The sequence below is a fragment of the Sylvia atricapilla genome, chromosome 15, assembly GCF_009819655.1.
Source record: "Sylvia atricapilla isolate bSylAtr1 chromosome 15, bSylAtr1.pri, whole genome shotgun sequence".
NCBI classification, from domain to species: domain Eukaryota; kingdom Metazoa; phylum Chordata; class Aves; order Passeriformes; family Sylviidae; genus Sylvia; species Sylvia atricapilla.
In genome coordinates this window covers 7,122,648-7,142,029 of record NC_089154.1, presented here as the reverse complement: position 1 = coordinate 7,142,029, position 19,382 = coordinate 7,122,648, and the positions used below count along the sequence as shown (strand labels likewise).

Below are 19,382 nucleotides of genomic sequence, written 5' to 3'. Positions count from 1 at the left end.
CTCAGAATCCTCTAGGTTGGAAAAAACCTCCAAGATCATCGAGTCCAAGCCTTGGACAGATCACCACCTCATCAACTGAGCTCTGCCACATCCAGTTGTTTATGAAACACTCCAGGCATGGGAAATGCAATTGCAAAGCTTTTTGCTACAGATCTGTGGGTTTGGGTTGATAGAGCAGAGCACAGTGAGGGGATTAACATGCAAAGCAGAGGGACCTCTTGCATATGGAACACAAAAATCTTAAGGCAGAAAGGGCTGCTGCTTTGCAGGACTCCCCAGGAAGCCTCCTCAGGGCTCACTGTTCTGGTAATGCCAATGGCTTGGCTCTGTGCTGAACAACAGCTTGCCAAGAGGGACACAGGCTGGTGCCAAAAAAAAGTCTTTTTTTTTGCAGCCAGAGTTCAACCTAAGCAGGAGCCGGTTAGCCCAGGCCAGCAGCCAGGGGTTTGGGCTCTCCCAGGGCTCTGGAAGAGCTGGGTGAGCTAAAGCAGCTCAGTGGGGCTCAGTCAGGGGCCAGAGCCCTGGCACTGAGGGGACAGGGGAAAATGGGTTGATGCCAAACGTGGCCCCTGGTTCTTTATCCAGGCAGCCACAGAAAGCTTTCAGTTTGAAATCAGTGGGTCAACTCTGGGCGAGACACGTATTATCCTGGGATTATCCATTGCATTTTCCAGGATCTGAGAACATCCTGTGCCCAGGAGCAGGGCCCAGCTCTCTCTGCAGTGCCCATGCTCCAGAGTATACCATCAGCTCCCAGCCCCTCACTGCTGCAGTGGCACATCTGACTGACAGGCTTGTTTTAAGCCCTTTGGACATTTTTCTGCAGGTTTCTCTTTAGGTGAAAGCAAACAAACCAGAAAATAACAGTGTTTTGGCTGCATCACACAAGAACAGTTCTGTACTCACCAGATGTTAAGGCACATCTCCTGCAAAACGTGTGCTGTGGAGACAGAAAGGAACAGCAGCGTCAGCGTAAAATGAGAGCAGGCAAATTATTCCCTGTGGCTACTGATGGGAAAGGTGGGAGATACCAAAGCCTGTGGCTCAGGAGCCTCAGCAGCTGTTCTGCCCATTTTAGCTCAGCACCACAGGGCAAACCCCAGCTGCTTGCTGAGGCAGCTCAGGGTGAAGCACAGGTCCTGCTCCCAGGAGCACTGAACACTCAGTTTGGAGCTTTGATGCTCTCCCCATTCAGGATCAGGCCATGATCGTGGTGAGGCCAAAGCCAGGGGCATGTTCTGCAACACTCTGATATTCATGGGATCACAGAATCCTGGAATGGTTTGGGTTGGAAAGGATCTTAGAGATCATCAAGTTCCAACTCCCTGCCATAGGCAGTGACGCCTCCCACCAGACCAGGACTCAGAGCTCCATCCTGCCTATTCCTGAACACAACCAAGTCTTTCCTATCCTCCACATCTGCATAGGGTTTCTCTATTTCCCCCTTCACTGTAGCCCATGTCATCCCTCTCATCCCCCTGAGAAGCCCTGGAGGGAAGGGGAAGCCTGGCCTCTCCCTGTCCTTGCCCAGCCAGCCCATCACATCCATCCCTCTGGAGCCCTCCTAAGGTAGCAGAAGCTGCCCTGTCCTGCTGTCAGGCAGATGGAACAGCTGGTTTGTAAGCCCATTAAATGCTCTGTAAATTTGAGCACTTTAAATAGCTCCCCTCTCCGTTCTGACAGTTTAACTTGACAAAGTAGCAAACACAATCTAACACACTAATGAACATAAAGGCTGCAGCATTTCACTGGTCTTGATCCTGCACTGTGCATTCCCTGGGGCCTCCTCAGCCACATTCTCTGGCCAAGGAGCCAGCTCTTGGCAGGGCTGTGAGTCCCCCTCTGGAGCTGTTATCTGCTGCCCTGCTCCCATGGCCTTTTCCTGCCCGGCACAGCTGCACCGAGCTCCCTCCAGAGCTGCCAAAGCAGGACTGCAGATGAAGCCAGGCTGCTTCCTGCAGTGGGGTTTTTCCACATTAACCAGTAAATCTCTGTGTCTCTGTGTGCAGAGCCGCTTACTGGAATGGTGCAGCCAAACTGCACCAGCTTCCAGCACTTTTGGGGAATAGCACCCTCACTGCAATAAACAATCCTGAGCTCTGCTGCTGTTGCTACAGCCCCATCCTGGTGATCAGAAGCACGTCAGAAGCATTAGAGGCATCTCAAAGCCATCTTTCTTCACAGGCAGCACAGAACAGGAATAATATACAGCTTCTATTAAACCCCAGTAAAATGGAATCCAGAAGAATATTCATAATACCCCGTGCCTTTCATTTGAGGATCTCAAATCCCTTTGCAGGCATTAACTAAATGAAGCTTCAAGCCATTCTTGTTTTATAAGCAACACTTCCTTCACAACTGAAGCACAGCCATTCCTGGGTGCCCAGGAGCTCCTGCAGAGCCCTTCAGGAGGAGTTTTCAACCTCATGAAGTCACAACAAGGAGACTGAAGATGGCCAGGACAGGGTGGCTGACACTACAGCTCTCCTGGGAAAAGCCACCTCATTTTAAACAAGCCTTAGTTTTGCTTGATAGTCCCCAGGGAGAGACAGAGGGGAACAGTCCAGGCTTGGCTCTGGCTCACACAGGATATTTGGGAGAGCCCTGCCTTACCCCACAGGTTGTGATGACGGGATCCTTAAACACACTGCAGCACAGCTGGCAGCACAGCTTCACGGACGGCTGCTCTGCAAACACCAGGGGCTCCTGCAGGGCACACAGAGGGACACAGACAGCATGGATTAGTCCAAACCAAGAGCCTGCAGCTCTGCAGAAGGAGTAATGTGTTATTCTCTCAGTGGTGAGCCTCAGGGAACGTGGGACACACACACTGAGGGTTTCATCATCTCAACATAAAATTCTGTCTGGATCTGCTGATTTCCAGTAGGGGAAGAATGAACTTGGGAATGGCTGGAGACCCTCAGCTCATCACAAACTGGGGGCCACCAGCATCTAGCAGGATCAGCATCTGACAGCAAACTGCACACACCAACTTCTTTGCCAATGATTCAAGTCACTCGAACTGCATGAGCTGCGCTGGCTGGGACTTTGTCCTTGGCTGGCCTGAGCACAGAGTTGTCAAAATTGTACTAAGCCTGAGCTTAAGAGCAATTTTAAAGCAGCCTGCACTCTTGTGTCTTTGAAGCACTCTGAAAGAAGGGCTCCTTCAATCCTTAGGAAGCAGAAATAACATTTTTTCTGCTGCAATGGGCCCATCTCTCCAGTTTTGTTTACCAACTAGGACAGCTAGCACAGGGCTCCAAGCACATCTTCCCGGAGCACCACATCTCTCCAGGGCTCCAAGCACATCCTCCAGGAGCACCACATCTCTCCATGCTCACATTTCAGAGCATTTCCAATCAATCTCTGCAGTTCACTCTGTCTTTTCACCCTGTGCTGCTCTCAGAAATGCAAACACAGCCCCCTGGATTTCTAAATATGAAACATACTTTTATCCCAGATCAGTGGCAGAACACCGCCTGACCTTTAATTCATCCAGTTTGGGGCTGGTTACTGTGTCACAAGCTAAGCTCAGTTTAAAAGTATCCTCCCCCAGCATATAGATAATTCCTCGCACCCTCCCAGGGTTTACAATCAAGTCTGTGGGGTGCCAAGCAGCCCTGAATGAGGATGGGGCTCCAAATCCATGGGGAATTGTATTTTTCTTGCTGCCTGGGACCAGACCACCAGCCTGAACCTTGCAACCCACCCTGCTCTGCTGCAGGGAATCACGCAGGACTTTGCAAAGACTTACAGTTTTTCTGGGAAGCAGAAAAGCCTCACCATTGTCCTCGCTTTCCAGGCAGGGAAATGGTACAAGAGGAAGCAAAGTCAGTGTTAAAAGCAGGAGTCTGAGCCAGGCACGGCACAAAATCTGCCCGTGAGAGCTCTGTGTACTCACGACAGTCCACTAAGTTACTCTTTTGACACTGAGCTTCCTAATCCTGCTCCTTCAGACAATCCCAAATACCTACTGGCTCCTCCTCTTCCTCATGGAGTGAGAACGTGGAGCGCAAGGACATGTTGGACTCGGAGTGCAAGGAGCGGACGGAGATAGCGGAGTCGGAGCGGCGCGGGGTGCTGATCGGAGGCTGCGGACACAGAGCACCTCTGGTCAGTGCAAATCATTCCCAAACTCCAGGAAAAGCCTTCAAGGTCAGTTTTCCCCCTTCACAACACTCAGCTGCATTGAGTGGCCCTGCTGCTGCTGCGTGCCCTTCCCTGCACCGTGCCCAGAGACAGGAATCACTCGGGTTCAATTCCCTAAGCCAGGCTGACATCGAAATTCCGAGCACATCACTTTCTCCAAGGTGCATTCCCTGCACACTTACCGTGCACACCCGCAAAGCAACGGCCTGGAAGAATTAATCCTTCATGGAAAGCTCCGTTAAATCTCCCCCAGAGATTGCTCCAGCTCCTGCAATGTCTCTAATCTCTGCAGCAGCACTTGTTGTTGCACTCACTATCTAACTTCTGCCAAATTTCTTTGCGTAAGTGTGGAGACTTCCTTCTATTGAATTCTCTGTGAGCCCGGCTTCCTGCTCGGGAGGGGAGAGGGGAGCGGACACGGCGTGCACCAATCCAGAGAGATCCTCTGCCTACAGCGGCCTTGGGATTGGCTTTGGGGCAGTGCTGCTGCTGGAATATTAACCAGCAGCACGTCTCCAAGGGTGGAATATCAACCATCAGCACGTAGCCAAGATGCCATTCGGTGTGCAAGTGCTACTGGAGACTGCAGACCATGGGGAGACTGGATTTGAGGATCCAGTCCAAGTGGGAGTGCAACCACTGCAGGGTTACTCTGCAAGAGATGCTGCTGGTGGACTGGAAAAGGTGCAGAGAGGAGGAATAAAGGTCTTCAATGAGCAGAATGAATGCTCTGACAAAAATGAGAAGAACGAAGCCAGAAGTTTCAGACACTTCATCTGGAAGTGGACGAGCATCTGCACGTGCCACACTCTCCAAGGCTTGGCTATAGCCTCTGTCAGTCTCTAGTCCTGGGGAGTGCTGGCTGGAAGGAGCTCTGGAGATCCCTGGCTGCTCACTGGGAAAGGAACTCCCCCTGGCCTTGGCCCAGGCCAGGCCCTGGCACTGCCCAGGGAACAGGGAAAGCTGCATGGACCAGACTCTGCTGAGCTCCTGTCCTGCACCTCGTGAGAAAAAGACTTTTCCTCATGTTCCACCTGAGCCTCGGGAGCTGCACTCTGTGTGCCTGCCCTGGGTCAAAGTGGGTGACATCAGACCCAAGCACAGACAAAGGCAATGCAGGAGGGCAGTGGGGTTGGCAGGAAATTCAGCAATGCAAGCTGCAAGATGAGGTTCAGAGGCTGCTGCCCTCCCCAGAGACAAAGCATGCTGCAGTCCCAGTGCAGCCTGGCTGGGCTGCAGGACAGCAGCAGACCAGGGTCCTGCTGGTTCCTCACACTGCTCTGCTGCTTTATTTTTATGATCCTGGGCTCCAGGGAACTCAGAAATGCTGCATCTGCTTAGAAGCCAAAGCATAAATGTCTTTCCCTTAAAGACAGCATATTTATTGACTAAATACATAAACCTTAAGGAGGAATGGTTATAATGAGGTAAATCCATTTTATGTGTACCCATTCATTTTATTATTTTCCTCCACTAGTGGCAGAAATTACTAAAATAACCAGAATGACTGTGCATAGTTCCCACTCTAGGGGTGACAGGAGGGTGAGGGCAGCAAAAGCAGGCTCTGCAGGGAGGCAGATTTGTCACCAGCAATATCCAGTGAGCATCACCAACAGAGAAGGGGGACTGCAGCATTCCCAGGAGGCAGAGCTGTGAGACACAAGAGGTTTGTGTAAGGCTGTGGGCTCAGCTCCCTGTGTCCTGTTTAGGATAATGCTGGTGTTAACTGCACAGCAGAGAAGGGGATATGCTGAGAAGGATCCCTCACTCCCCCTGGGCTGTGGGGACAATACAGAATGGCAGAGGGTATGCTGGCAGTTCCAGACCCTCTGGGTGTCTGCAGCCTTGGTTTTGCCAAGTAAATCAGGATAAAACCCAAGAGACCTCCTTTCTGCACTGAACATCAGGCACACCTTCAAAGAGGCCAAGGATGGAGCACTCAAACATCTGATGGAAGATGGAGAGTTTTTTGTTGGCAATTCAATCCAGCCTCTGGCTCAGAGGTGAAGCTCCCTGTAAACAACAAGACTTTGGACAGCCAGGCAGTCTCCATCCATAACACCCAATTGTTCCAATATTCAGCTGCAATCTATAGCTGCAGTTCTCATCCCAACAGCGACAGGAGCAGCCTCCAGGTGGAGGTTCCAGCACAGCCCTGGTTCCAGCTCCCTGCAGGCACAGCAAACTGGGAACCTGTGGCACTGTGTCCAGGAAGAACAACAGCAGCCACTCAGTAATCCCTGCCCTGCACACAGAACACACTGCTCTGCTTTTCTTTCATTAACAGCAGCTTTACAAGGAAAGAAAAAGGGGTGGTGGAGGTCACAGGAGGGCTCTGACTCGTCTCCAACTGTCTCTCTGATGGCTGAGAAGCCCTTGGCAGCTTCTGGAGGAGGGAACACTCAGTGATGAGGAAGGGAAATCCCAGATTATTTCTTGACAAAGCAAATGAAGCTTCCTAAGAGGGTTAGTGAGTCTGCCTGGAGCAGCAGGCAGAGCTGGACAGAGGCAGTTCTGGTTTGTCAGCACCTCACGCTGCTTCCTGAACCACTCATTAATCCTCTCACTGGTTTTGCAAAAGAATATTTAACACTCCAGGGAACGTGGGCTGAGACTGTCCAAGAGGATTGAAGCTGGCTCCCAGCAGAGATCTCTCCCATTCTTGGCTGCACACCCCAGTTCATGCCAGAGGGGTTTTCAGAGGAGTCAAGGAGTTTCTTTATCAGACCTGGCTAAATGAAACATTCACAGCATCCCCTCCTCTGGAAAAATCCTCCCCTCTGCCCTGTAAGAACTGCCCAGCTTGAGAAAAGGGCACTGTGAGCCCAACACTCAGCCCACAAGGTCTGTGCTGACAGCCAGAGGAGGCCTGAACACTGGCCCAGCTTGTGGGGTCAGTGGTGGGGAGAGCTGCGCTTGCCAAGGACACCAGGCAGATTTTCCAAGGACTTGTAGAAAAAAGACCAACAACAAACAAAACCCCCACGGGCTCACATAAAACACAGCAAGATCTCTGAGCAACAGAAGGAACTTTACAGGATGCTGACAATAAAATTCTTTGCAATCTGGTGTCAAATTTATTTTAAGAAGTGCTGCAGCTCCACACTGTTGCTGACCCCAGTCACTAACTCCAGCAGCAATGATCCATTTATGCCTGGCTTCGAAATTGGGTCTTGTAACCTGACTAAGTCTACAAGTATTTAATTTGAAGTTTGCTACTAACATGTTCAGATCTGAACAGAGCTTGTGATTGTGAGATGTGGCTGCAGCACCAGGGACAAGAGAAGATCCAGTCTCGGAGCTGTCCATCCCTTCATCAAGGTTTGCTTTGCTGTTCTTGATTTAATTGATTTAGCTAATTTAATTTCTCTCCAAGCAGCTAACCCTGGAGCCTGTTGAATCACTAAATTCCCCCAAAAAAACTTACTCAGAAGTGAGTGAGAAAAGTGGATACAAAACTGGGAACTGCTTTTACCACCAGGATCCTGGGAGACACGGGAATGGTTTGTGTGGGAAGCCCAGCACAGCCCGTAGTGTCCAACACCCCAATCTGCAGGTTCCAAACCCTCTCCCTGTGGTCAGAGGCCCCATCTGGAGGTGGGAATAGGAATGGATTCTACAGCCATAACTGCAGAGCCAGCTGGAGTCCATCCAACACAGAGAATGCCCGGCTCCGGTCACAGCCCAGCCATCCCTGGCAGGGGTTCTTTCCTCCCGAGCTCCCTGCTGTTCCAGGAACCAGGAACACCCTCACAAGGAGGCTCTGGGATTTGTAGTTCCCAGGTTTTGGACCCATATAACAATTTCAAGCAGTGTGAAAAGCAGCAGCAGCAGCTCCAGCCTAAAGCCCCAGGTCAGAATGAACTGCTTCCCCACGGCACCGACCTCGGGAGCAGCCAGGAATGCTGAAGCTGGGGCTGCCTCTGGGACACGTGTAACACAGAGAGTGATGAGGGAGACAGAGGAGTCCAGAGGGGCTCCAGACACCTCTCATTTCACTTCTCATCAGCTAAGCCAGTCAAGAGGGTCCTGGCAACACCTACCATGCCATCGTCCTCATCGCGTGGGGAGTAGGTGAGGGTGCTGGAAGAGGACGGGGTCCGACGGTGCTGCTTGAAGGTATTGGTCCCATCAGCTTTAAAGGGAATTAAAAAATAAGAACAAGCATTTAGGCTCCTCAGAAACATTTCCAAGCCATGGGACAGCCTCTGTAGCTGTTCCTTAGAAAAGGAAAAAACTAGGGAATTCTCCAGTGCTGGTTCATGACTGGACATATCAGCACAGGTAGAACAACCCTGATCTCTGAGAGCTTGCCCAGAAAAGAGCACAGATAATATTCTGTCAGGTCCATAAGTTAGAAATACTATTTAAAGGAAACTTTGTACTCCCATGTATCTCAGTCACAAATAAAAATTGCCTGAATCCAGGGAGGTCTGGATATCCCTGAGGCACAGGGGAGCCATGCTAAAATAAATAGGAAATATTTGTATAGAGATCATGCAACTGACTCTTATACATATAATAAGTCTGAATGTAAATATTCAGGAGCCCAAAACCATCCAGTGTCCAGGACAAATGTAATCCAAACATTTTTCTCGGGCAGATGTTAATTTCTTTATCAAAATCAGCGTCAAGTCTTTTTGTTTCTATTAAAGGAATGATACTTGTATTCCAAAATGAAACCAGGTCTCTTCCTACATTCACCCCACGTGCCAGGGCTGAGAGTCCCCTCACCTGCTGAGCTTTGAGGAGCAAGGCACAGGAATTGTAAATGAGCAGGGACATTTGCATCCCCTCCTGTCTGAGCTAAAAATGGCCACGGGGTTTCACCAAAGCTCCAGAGTGACTCACAGTCAGGCACAGAAAGAAGATGGAAATTTTCAGCATTGGTGATGACTGTCACAGGGATCGATAAGATTTGGTGCTGAGCTCAGTATCAAAGCCTGTTGTACTACTCTGTTTTCAGCAAGGGCTTCCAGTGGTACTGCTCAGTCTGCCTGAGGGGAGAAAATTCCTGTGCCAGCTCATTTCCATCATGTCAGGACACTTGGGCTGCAGAACACCAAACCCAGCTCCTCAACACCTGGTTAATGACCAGAGAGATTCTCCCAACATCTTTATGATCTGTAAAACAACAACAACCACCCTGGGATCACACACAGTACACACGAAATACTCACCCTTTGTGATGGTGGTCACAGCAGAGAAGGCTGGTCCAAAAGTTGTTTCCATTCTTGTCTGAAACATTGAAAAAATGAATGTCAGGGCATTGAAAACCCTCAGACTTTGCCTGAGCTGGTGAAATACTGCATACACATTCCTAGCTTTTATCTGTGAATAGGGAAATTTTAAGGGGTAAGAAAACAGCCCGTTTCAAAAGAAAGGCTGAGAACACAGGAAGCAGCCCTGTCCCCTGTCTGTGCCACCAGCAGTGGCCTTACCCCGTTAGTGTTTTCAGAAGTAGTGATGTTTGTTGTGCCACTGGAGAAACGATTGTAGCGAGCGTTCTTGTTTGAGCTCATAATCTAGGCCAGCATCTGTTAGTCATGGGAAGCTTGCTCTGTGGAAGAAGAAGGACACAAAGGGAATTAGGCTCCTTGTGGGTATTTTCCTGGGCTCAGAGAACACTCTCCTGCAGCACAAAGCTCAAGTGTTTACCTAAACTCACATAAACCTGGATTTTCAGAAGCAAGAGGCGAGGACAAAGTCAGATTCCTTCAAATCATTCCTGGGTGAGTGTTCAGCATTTTTAAAAGATATGATTATGTTTTAATAAGAGCTTCATTTCTCTCCCTCCACCACTTCATTAGGCTCAAGTTTGCAAAGTCAAGAATTCCACAACAATAATCTGCAGAACCATATGGAATTTGCTTTCTTTAACCTCTGCTGAAACCTGATATTGCTTCAAGGCACAATTATGCTGCTGTCCCAGCAAATCTGACAAGATGCTCTCAGTCTCCTTCAGAGACAAGACACCCTCAGGAAGGAGCTGCAACTCCTCTGCCATCACACAGAGGTACTCCTGGCCCAGGCAGGAGTTTCCCTCAGAGAGGACAAAGCTCTGCCTGGCATTGGGGAGGTGAAGTGTCTCAGATGTTTCTAGTAATTAGTTTTCTCTTATCTGGGAGTGACAAGACCTAAACCTCCAAGCTCTTCACAAATACACCACTGTGATTTCTCCACTTCACAGAAAGGCAAAGTGAGGCTCGGAGAGAGCCAGGCTCCCAGCACCACAGCTGTGACCTGGGATCTGTACAGGGATTCCCACCTCCCTGGGGAGCCCTGGCACACAGGGCTGGGCACATCCTGCACACACACTGCAAACACTGCAAAGGTGACACTTGGGCTGTCCTCGGCCACGGCTCTGCCCAGGGCCTGACACAGCACTTCCCTGCAGCTCTGCATCCAACAGCTGTCAGGCAGCCAGCAACAGCAGCAGCAGAATCCTGAGCAGGGGATTGCTGCTCAGCTCTAAACTCTCAGAAACAACTAAAATGGTCAAAAATCATAAAAAAAAAAGCCCCAAAATTCCGAAGAAAAACCAAACAAACAGAAATCCTGACACCAAACCCAAAACCATCTGAAAACAAGGGATCTGGATAATGTTTTCCACACACGTGACAGCACTGTTCTGGCTGCTTGCAAATGCCAGATCCCTGAGGAGATGCTGAGCACAGAGTCTGGAGCTGTCTCAGAAGCAGCAGGAATGAAGCAGAGTTGTGCTGCAGCATCACAGAGACCTGCAGAGTTTAAAGCTGGGCTCCAGCAAGCCAGAGGTTTGGCTTTGGCCATTGGATCCTTTTATTCCTGCCCCTGCTCCTGAGGGCAGAGAGAGCAGAGGGAACCTGGAGGGTGGGAGAGGGTTTGGGCCACTGGCCCCAGGAGATCTGAACCTCACTGACTCAGCCTCTCTCCCTCTGGCAGCCTTGGATGAGCCACTGGAGCTCTTGGCTTCCTCCTGGCAAAAATTCCCCCATTCTGCACAAGCCTGAAGATTCTCCTCTTCAAATACAAAGCCTGATGATGAGAGGTCTCCAGCTGGGGTCTCCAGATGATGCAGTGCTCATAAATCAGGCAAAGCAAGTACAAACTGCCGCATTCCCTGGGATTTCCCATCTCAAGGCTGCATTATCTCATGTCCAATAACACGTGTATCCCCAAAATTTCCCTCTCCACAGGTTCCCTACATCTAGCAGTACAGCTTGGCTCACCACTCTCCTCTGGGAAAGGGATTCAGCACTCTACTCCTCCCATCATTGGGTGGAAATAGAGAAATATTCTAATTTCCAGGGATACTAATCCATGCAACACCTACCCACACAATTTTGATCCTGCACTACTCAAAGGCAGGAGCTGAGATTTGCTCCCACTTCATCAGCCATGTCAGTTAAGGTTAAGGGAACTTTGCATATCAAATATTCCTCTTGGGGTTTAGGGCAAACAATCATTCCCAGCTGGAAAGAGAAGAAACCCACCCTGATGAAGGATCGTGGGTTGTCTGGAGACTCAGGCAGAGCTTTATTCCCTCTCATTTTCAGGGTATGTATCACCTTCAGATTGAACAGATGGAGACTCAAGCAATGGGAAACACTCAGAGACAGGGAAAACAAAAATGGGGATAAATTGACAGTGTGAGGAATTCTGTGATATCATTAAAGGTTGGATCAGATGTGCCACAAGCAGTGACTGCAGCCACTGAGCCACTGCAATGACCCTTCAATCCCTGCCTGGGGACCTCCAATAAACCCAGAGTGGGGAAGGCAATGTGGACTACAGGGATTTTCCACTCACTGTTGATAAGCTTGACCTGTGCCTGCAGCTTGGCTGAGCAAGGTACCTGCAGCAGCAGCAGGGAGCCTGCTGTGTCTGCTCCGAGCAGAGACCAGAGGAATGTGAGCAATGGAAAAAATGTTGAGCGGAATTTCAGCCAGGCTGCACAACACCAACTGCCACAGCAATATCTGATTTCAGCCCAAACCTCTGCACCCACCACAGACAGGAGCATTTCAGCAGAGCAGATGCCTCTCCAGAGCATTGTCTGACAAGCTCATCACACCTTCCTGTCCATCTGAGAACCTTTTCCAGCTGATATCAAAGAATTGAAAAGGAGGCAGAAAAGAGCTGATGGTGTCAACATTAATAGCAGCTTCCTACAGCACTCACAAAAATCTCTGCTAGATCTCTGTACCTTTGCTTGGCATCACTGCCAAGCTACACTGTCCTGTGCTTGCAGGCCTGGAGGATGAGTGTCCCTCCTGGGAACCCAGCCTGTGATCTAAATGCTCCTTGCCTGGACTTCATTTTTTACTTTTTTTTTAACATGCAACATCAGCGTTTTTTACAGTAAACAAAGAGGCGGGGAATCTCCCCTGGAAAAAGGAAGCTGTGGGGACCCACTATTCAGTAAATCCCACAGCTGATCATAACCAGATGTGGGGGGGGGAGCAGGGATAGGTTTCAGCATTTGCACATCACAGGGATCAACTCGAGGCTTTTGAGACTCAGTGAGAAGAAAAGCCTCAAAATCCTACTGTAATAATCCAGGCAAGAAAAAAACCCAACCACCAGCAGCTGCAGAGACAGCTGCAGGGGGAAGTAGTGCTCCTTCTCCCCGCTGCTGAGGGGAGATCCAACAGGATCAGGCACACATCACCCTGTGACTGCACCTCAGAGCTGGCAGGAGAATCAGGACCAGTGGCCTGGCTAATTCCCCCTCTCTGCCCACTGAAGCTCTCTCCAAGGTCATTCACCCCCAAGGAAACCGCTGGGCTGGCAAATTGTCCCAGAGCAGGAGCAGTGCCAGTGGGAAAGGCAGGCACGGGTGATCCTGCCCTGGCTGGAGCAGCCTCTGCCTCACGTGAACTTCCTTATCTCACAGCTTGGGTATTTATGGCGTAAGACACAAGCTTCTGTTCCTCTTACAACACTGCATTCACAACAAGAAGGGTTACACATCCTGGAGAGCATTGGCACATCCCCGGGGAAATGCTCTGACAAAAGCTCCTCGGGACAAGGGCAGGTGCCAAGGGCACAGGGTGTTTATGGGCTAATTATTCTGTGCCCATCAGCACCTCAGGTGCACCTGAGCAGGGTGACAAGGACAGGGTGACAAGGGCTATGAGCATCTGGTCTGACCTGTACAGCCCAGGGATTAAGAATGCAGAGCTGCAGCAGATCCCTGAGACACACACCTCTCGATGGACACCTCTCGATGGACACTGCACAAGAGGCAGACAGTGGAGCCCTCTGGTCATTCCTCAGCTCAGGAACACCAGGCCACAGTTCCCAAGCTCCACTGCTGAGTCAGCTCGTCCTAGCTCCCGGGTGAAGGTGGTGAATAGAAGCCAGCAGTGAAATCACCACGGCTGCAGGTGACACTCAGCTCTTCCGAGCAGTCAATGGCAGCTGGTGGTGAAGAACTTACAAAAAACCCCACAAAAGTAAGGAGACAAAGAGGTTGTAGACGAGCTAAAATCTAAAAGACCTGACCCAGCAGGACATTTCTTATACTCTTTAGTATATGATGTCAGTCAGTGCAGGAAGGACATAAAACATGAACAGAAGCTCAGACCGACTGACAGGATGCGGCACCTCCACCTGATGAATCTATGGAACGATCTTTTCACTGTTTATAAGTTTTCCTTATAAGTCACACCAGCTTTTCTGAGTGTCTTACAGTGAGACCGTAATTGTACTGAGTTGTCATCAATAAAAATAAAAGGGATATTTTTAATTGCTGCTACTTTTACCAGTGCTTGCACTGACTGCAGGACTGAGAGAGCACATTCAACAGCTGTTTGAACACTGCTATGCCTTTGAACAAATGGAGTTCAGAAAGGAAAAGCATTTCATATGATGCTTTTCCTAAAGGATAATGAAGCCTTGGGATAGAAGAACATTTGCAATACTTCATGTTAAAACCTGAAGCTGTAACTTTCAAATGTTCCCACAGCTGGATCAAAAGTGATTGCTCTGGTGAAATGAAGCACCTCAATTTTCCCAGAAAAATAAAATTAAATTAGAAGTTAGAACAGAGACAAATATTCGGTGCTGTCCCATGACATAAAAGCTACATTTGAAGCTTTACTTCCATTTCAGCTAACCTGAGAGGATCCACCTACAACCCCATTTTTGTTATGCAGCCCAGGTCACAACAGTTCTGACCCTGCAACCGAAACTGTCCTGTGTGGCCTCAGCACCTCCTCAGTCACTGCTGGGCAGGAATGGGCACATTCACAGCTCTGCCACACAAGGACCTCCATCAAAAGGTGCTTTAAAAGTTGGCCCTGCCACTGCAGAGCTGCATGCTGTGCCTCTCACAGCTTGTGCTCTTCCACATCATCCCTCAAAGAACAGACCCCATCGCATTGTTAAATTGTGGAACTGGTGAAGGGTAAAGAATAAAACCCCAGCCAAGTCCTGAAACCAACAACGTCCTCCCCCTCCAAGGCAAAAACGTCAGTCCTGCTGCAGTTCCTTGGGAAGGAATGGCCAACTCTGTGCAAGGCAGATGTTGATGAAGGATATCACACTTCAGAAGCTGAGAACAGTCACCCTCACCACTCACACCACAACTGGGGCTCACTGGTGCTCCTCAGACTTGTCTGACAGAGAACAAATGTCTGCCAAGACCCCACGGGGTCCTGTGGGCTGGCTCAGCTCTGCTGTCGGTCTCCCTGCTGCAAATCTGACAGATAGAGGAGCTTGCAACTCAACTGAAACCCCCTGAAGACATGGCAGGGCAGCAGCAAAGACTGGGGGATGCAGAAATTTGGCCTCTGTTCTTCTAAGGAAGCCAGAGGAATGTTTGTCTCCCCTGGACTCTGCTCTCCTGAAGTCCTGCTAGACCCAAAGCAATCAAAGCTCCTCCCTCCTTCTTTCCCCAATTCCTGTGCCATGGCTGAGGCATTTTCCAACTGCTTTGCCTTATGGCTGGCTGCACTGCATCCCTGGGAAAGCTGTATCCCATCACACTATGGGATTCTTCCAGATTAAAGTCACAGGAAACCTGAGCCCATAGCCATGACTCAAAAAGCACAAAGTATCACTTCCACCCCCTGTTCCCCCCAAAGCTTTGACACCTCATGACACACTCTCTTCTCTACCCTCTGGATGCAACTAGAACACTTCAAGGATCCAGCTGAAATGCATCATCTCCTTCAGAAAAAACCAAAAAACATCCAGCAAATTCCAGTCACCTGCTTTTTTCTTTTACAGTTTCCTTGGGCTTTGCCACTGAGAACAAGCAGGAGGCACCCACAACACCAACACTGATCGATCCAATTAATGATCCTGGGAGAAACAGCACCAAATCCTTCCTTCCAAAAGCAATCAGGGGATGTGGACACTTCCACCATGGCAAATCTACCGACAGCTTTGAGACAGAAGCGCCACTCTGTGTTCCACAACCCTCAAAAACCACGGATTAAACTCTCCCCCAGGGTGACTCAGAATTCCAAGGAAGGCAGCAGGACTGCCTCTCTTCACAAACTTGGCTTCTGTGCTCACAAGTCTGCCTAAGGAATATCGAGGATTTCCCACTTCTGAAACACCAGGACAACCTCAGGACACAACTTGCTGGGTTGCTGCAATCAAGCATTCCACACCCTTGCAAAGGTCACTCTGAAGGTTCATAAAATCAGTGTAACAGAGCTCCAGCTGCTGGACAGGCCACAGGTACCCCTTTCCAAACTGGTGCTGGAGTACAGGTATCTCCTGCTCTCCTCTGAGAGATGAAAACAGTTCCTCCCTCGCTGCTGGAGAGGAGCAGCTTCCCTGGGAATGCTGCCGACAGCCTGACACCCGGCACCCAGAGCAAACACTTCTCCTTGGAGGAAACTCACCCTCGGCCATCCCGGAGCTGCGGAGCCCGGCAAGATGCCACCACCATGCCCAACCCCTGAGCTGTGGACAGGCTTTTCCTCGGCCAAAGTGCCTCTTCCGCTACGTGTGTGCGTGTGTGGATCGCTCCCCAGTGATGTAAACACAAAGGCATGCGGAGCAGTGGGCGATATGTAAATCCAGCTGGAAAATCCCACAGCTCAGCCAATCTCCACGCTGCTTCGCAGCTTTGCCCCGGCTGCTTCGGGTTCAGTTTAGTGCAGGAAAAACAACCCCTCTCCTGGCACACATGGTTTTATTGCCCTAATCGGAGAAAGCTCCACAGACAGATATGTCCTTCGCTTGTTTTAAAGGGAGTTTGAGTTCCTCACTCCCTTTTATAGTTCCCAAACTATTCAGAATTCTGAACAGCAAACAGCAACATGCTCTTTGCCTTGGAGAGACAATCCAGGGAAATCCAGTTAACTAAGAATAGGCACAAAAAGGCAGAGCTGGGGAGCAGGACTTGCCCGAAACACAGACACTGATGGTGGTGGGGGATTTTTATTGCCAGGACACCTCTCCCACAGCTGAGGCTCTCCCAGACAGAGGCACTGCCCTGCTCCAGTCCCAGGACACCTTGCCAAAAACAGGAGGGTGATTCTGAACCCCCAAATTCGGGCTGTGCTCAAGGCAGAGCAGGAAGAGCTTGAATGGGTAATTTGGAGTGTTGCTGCCCTGGCTTTGCTGAGCTCCAAGAGGGGTGACAGGTACCTCTGTGAGCAACCAGCCGCCTCCCTCCTTGTCCCAGCTGTCCCTACAGCCCCTGATCCAATGCACGGGCACAGGGAAGTGCTGGTGTGTGCCTCACCATGCCCATGGCAAAGGGGCACAGGCAGGGAAGGGACAGCAAAGGGAGGGAATAAAAACTGGGAGGGAAGAGTTCCAAGAGACTGAACATGGCCATGTAATCTGAGCACTGAAACCCAGGAAGGATTTTCTCTCCAATGCACTCCTCCTGGCACACCTGGGCTTGGCTAAGATAACCTGTGAGAAAGGTACAGTCACGCTCCAGGAAATCCCACACTCAGATCTAGCAGGGCTTGGAAGGTCCCTGGGAACAGGGGAACGCTCAGCCCTCGAGGTGACCGATGGCTGAACCCCACTGAGGCTGCAAAGTGCTCAGCAGTGCCCAGGTGCAGGGCAGAGCTGGCACCAGCACAGTGCTCCGCAACCATCCAGGGCCTGCAGGGCTCCCCGCGGCTCCAGCAGCACCTCGGGATTGTGGAGCCCTGGGGAAGGGAAGGGCTGACTTCAGGCTGGGGACACAAACTTCATGTGATGTTCACACATGGCTCTAGGCCATCAGAGGCTGTGCTGCTCACCCTGGGATCCCCCGGGTCAGGGAACCACCCCAAAACTATGGGTTGGGTTTTTTTGCCTTCCTTGAGTCCAATCAATACAAAAACCCCTGTCTGAGTGTTAGCAGTGAAGGTACCAGCATCCCCTGACTGGAACCACCACTGTGGCTCAGGTTTCCCACTCCCACAGGGTAAAATGTTCCCTCCCTCAGGCGGTGTCACCCACACCAACCAAACCCCAGCATGGAGCTTTCTGGATGGATTCAGCCTGTCCCTTCTCTGCTCCAGACAGGGACCCCAGGACCTGGAGGGAATCCAACAGACTGCAGACAGTACCTGCTCCTGCAGCTTCCTGCATGATTTTAGGGATTTGCCTTGCTAGGGGAGGTGCAGGTTGAACCTCATGGGGAATTTCTTCATGGAAGGGGTTTTCAGGAATTGGAAAAGGCTGCCCAGGAAGGTTTGGAGTCCCCATCACTGGAGGTGTCCAAGGAACACCTGGACATGACACTTAGTGCTCTGGGCTGGGATCAGGTACGGCGTGGACTCAGTGGTCTTGGAGGCCTTTTCCAACCTAAACAATTGTGGGATTCTGTGATTTCACACTACTTTCACTCATCAAGGGCTTTCTGGAACCATCCTTCACCCCCAAACCCTCTCCTGCAAGCCCCACCACCCTCGCTGTGACTGAAAGCTCAAACCACTGGCAAACAAAACCCTCGGAGCCAAAATGCAGCAGCTGTTCAAGAGGAACCCGACTGCTCAGTGCAGGCTGAAAACACATCTGCTGGGGGGGAAACGCACAGGGAGGCAAAATTAGAGTGCTGCGATTGAAACAAAAGCAGAGCAACGTTGCCACAGTGGAAAAAACAACTGCTAGGTCACAGTTCTTAACACAGCTACGCCCTGGCAGGGACAACAGCCTGGACCTGGAGCGTTATGGACACACCAACCCCAGCTCTTGTAACACTCACCAGCCCTCGGCAGCCCAGGGTCGCTGTCTCTGACCCCAGCGGAGCTCAAATGGAAGCTGAACCCAAGGAAAATCCTCCCCACCGCCCTTCCCAGCACACCAGTTCAGAGATCCGACAGGAGCGAAGCGTTTGACAGCATCTGCCACCGGGACAGAGCCCAGGAGCTCGTTTGAAATGAGAAGAGGACGGCACAATCCGCAATCCACAGCCTGGTCCAGACCTGCAAATGTTCTGGGGTAGCTACGGAGACCTACCCCCAGACAGCCCACATTTTGTATATTGTGACCCCAAAGCCCAGGGAGATGAGGTTCCTGGAAGAGCAGGAAAGAATCAGCAGCAACATGTGCTGAGATCGGACAAGGAATGGAGCAGAAACTCACAAAACTCAGCAGGAAAAGCCGAAACTGAGAAGAGAGTCTCATCTCTGCGATGAGACCCAGTCTACACCGGGAGGGCGGCGGGGGCGGTGAGCGAGATCTGAGCGGGATTCACCGGGGACGGAACAGCGCAGATGATGCTCGAGCTCCCCTGAGCGCCCCAACAGAGCCGCTGGCAGCCCCAGGCACAGCGGGCGGTGGGCACCGGGCAGCCCCGGGAGCCTCCGCCGGTACCTCCCCGGCCGCGGCCCAGCGCCCCCGGCCCGGCCCAGTCCCTCCCCTCACAGAGGCGCCCGCCGCGGCCCGCCCGGCTCCCCTCGGCCCGCCCGTACCTCCCAGCGGCGGCAGCGGCCGCAGCGCCGGTGCCCGGTCCCGGCACATCGCGCCCGGGCCTGCTCCCCGCTGCCGCTTGGCCCGGAAGAGCCGCGCCCAGCGCTCCTCGGGACTTGTAGTCCCGTGCGCCGCTTCCCGGCCGCGCCGCCGATCCGCTCGGACTACAACTCCCAATACCCCCCGCGGCCAGTCGCTTCACCCTACATCCACTGTTGCTACTGGTTCGGCCCGGCCTCCTACAGTGACCAATCCAAAGGCGGCAGCCGGCGCCTCGGGCCACGCCGCGCTGCGCGTCGCTATTGGCACGGAGGAGCGCGGCGGCCAATCAGCGCTGGGAGGGGCGGGGTGGCGGTCACGCCAACCGCTGG

General features: G+C 51.4%; 1 protein-coding gene across 2 annotated transcripts in view; it reads right to left on the bottom strand.

The window, feature by feature from the left end:
• TRAF7 (TNF receptor associated factor 7) overlaps positions 1 to 19,218 on the bottom strand; it is a 29,034-nt gene extending 9,816 nt beyond the window's left edge. Inside the window, exons 1-7 of one of the 2 annotated variants that reach the window (XM_066329922.1) lie at positions 19,014 to 19,218; positions 9,591 to 9,709; positions 9,330 to 9,387; positions 8,193 to 8,284; positions 3,975 to 4,091; positions 2,614 to 2,706; positions 907 to 940 (exon numbers count right to left, since the gene is read on the bottom strand). In XM_066329922.1, coding sequence (XP_066186019.1) covers positions 907 to 940; positions 2,614 to 2,706; positions 3,975 to 4,091; positions 8,193 to 8,284; positions 9,330 to 9,387; positions 9,591 to 9,671 — 475 coding nt within the window. In that variant the 5' untranslated portion in view covers positions 9,672 to 9,709; positions 19,014 to 19,218. The remainder of the gene's footprint in view (positions 1 to 906; positions 941 to 2,613; positions 2,707 to 3,974; positions 4,092 to 8,192; positions 8,285 to 9,329; positions 9,388 to 9,590; positions 9,710 to 19,013) is intronic. The other variant, XM_066329923.1, reaches the window with a different exon arrangement.
• Between the last annotated feature and the right edge of the window lie 164 nt (positions 19,219 to 19,382).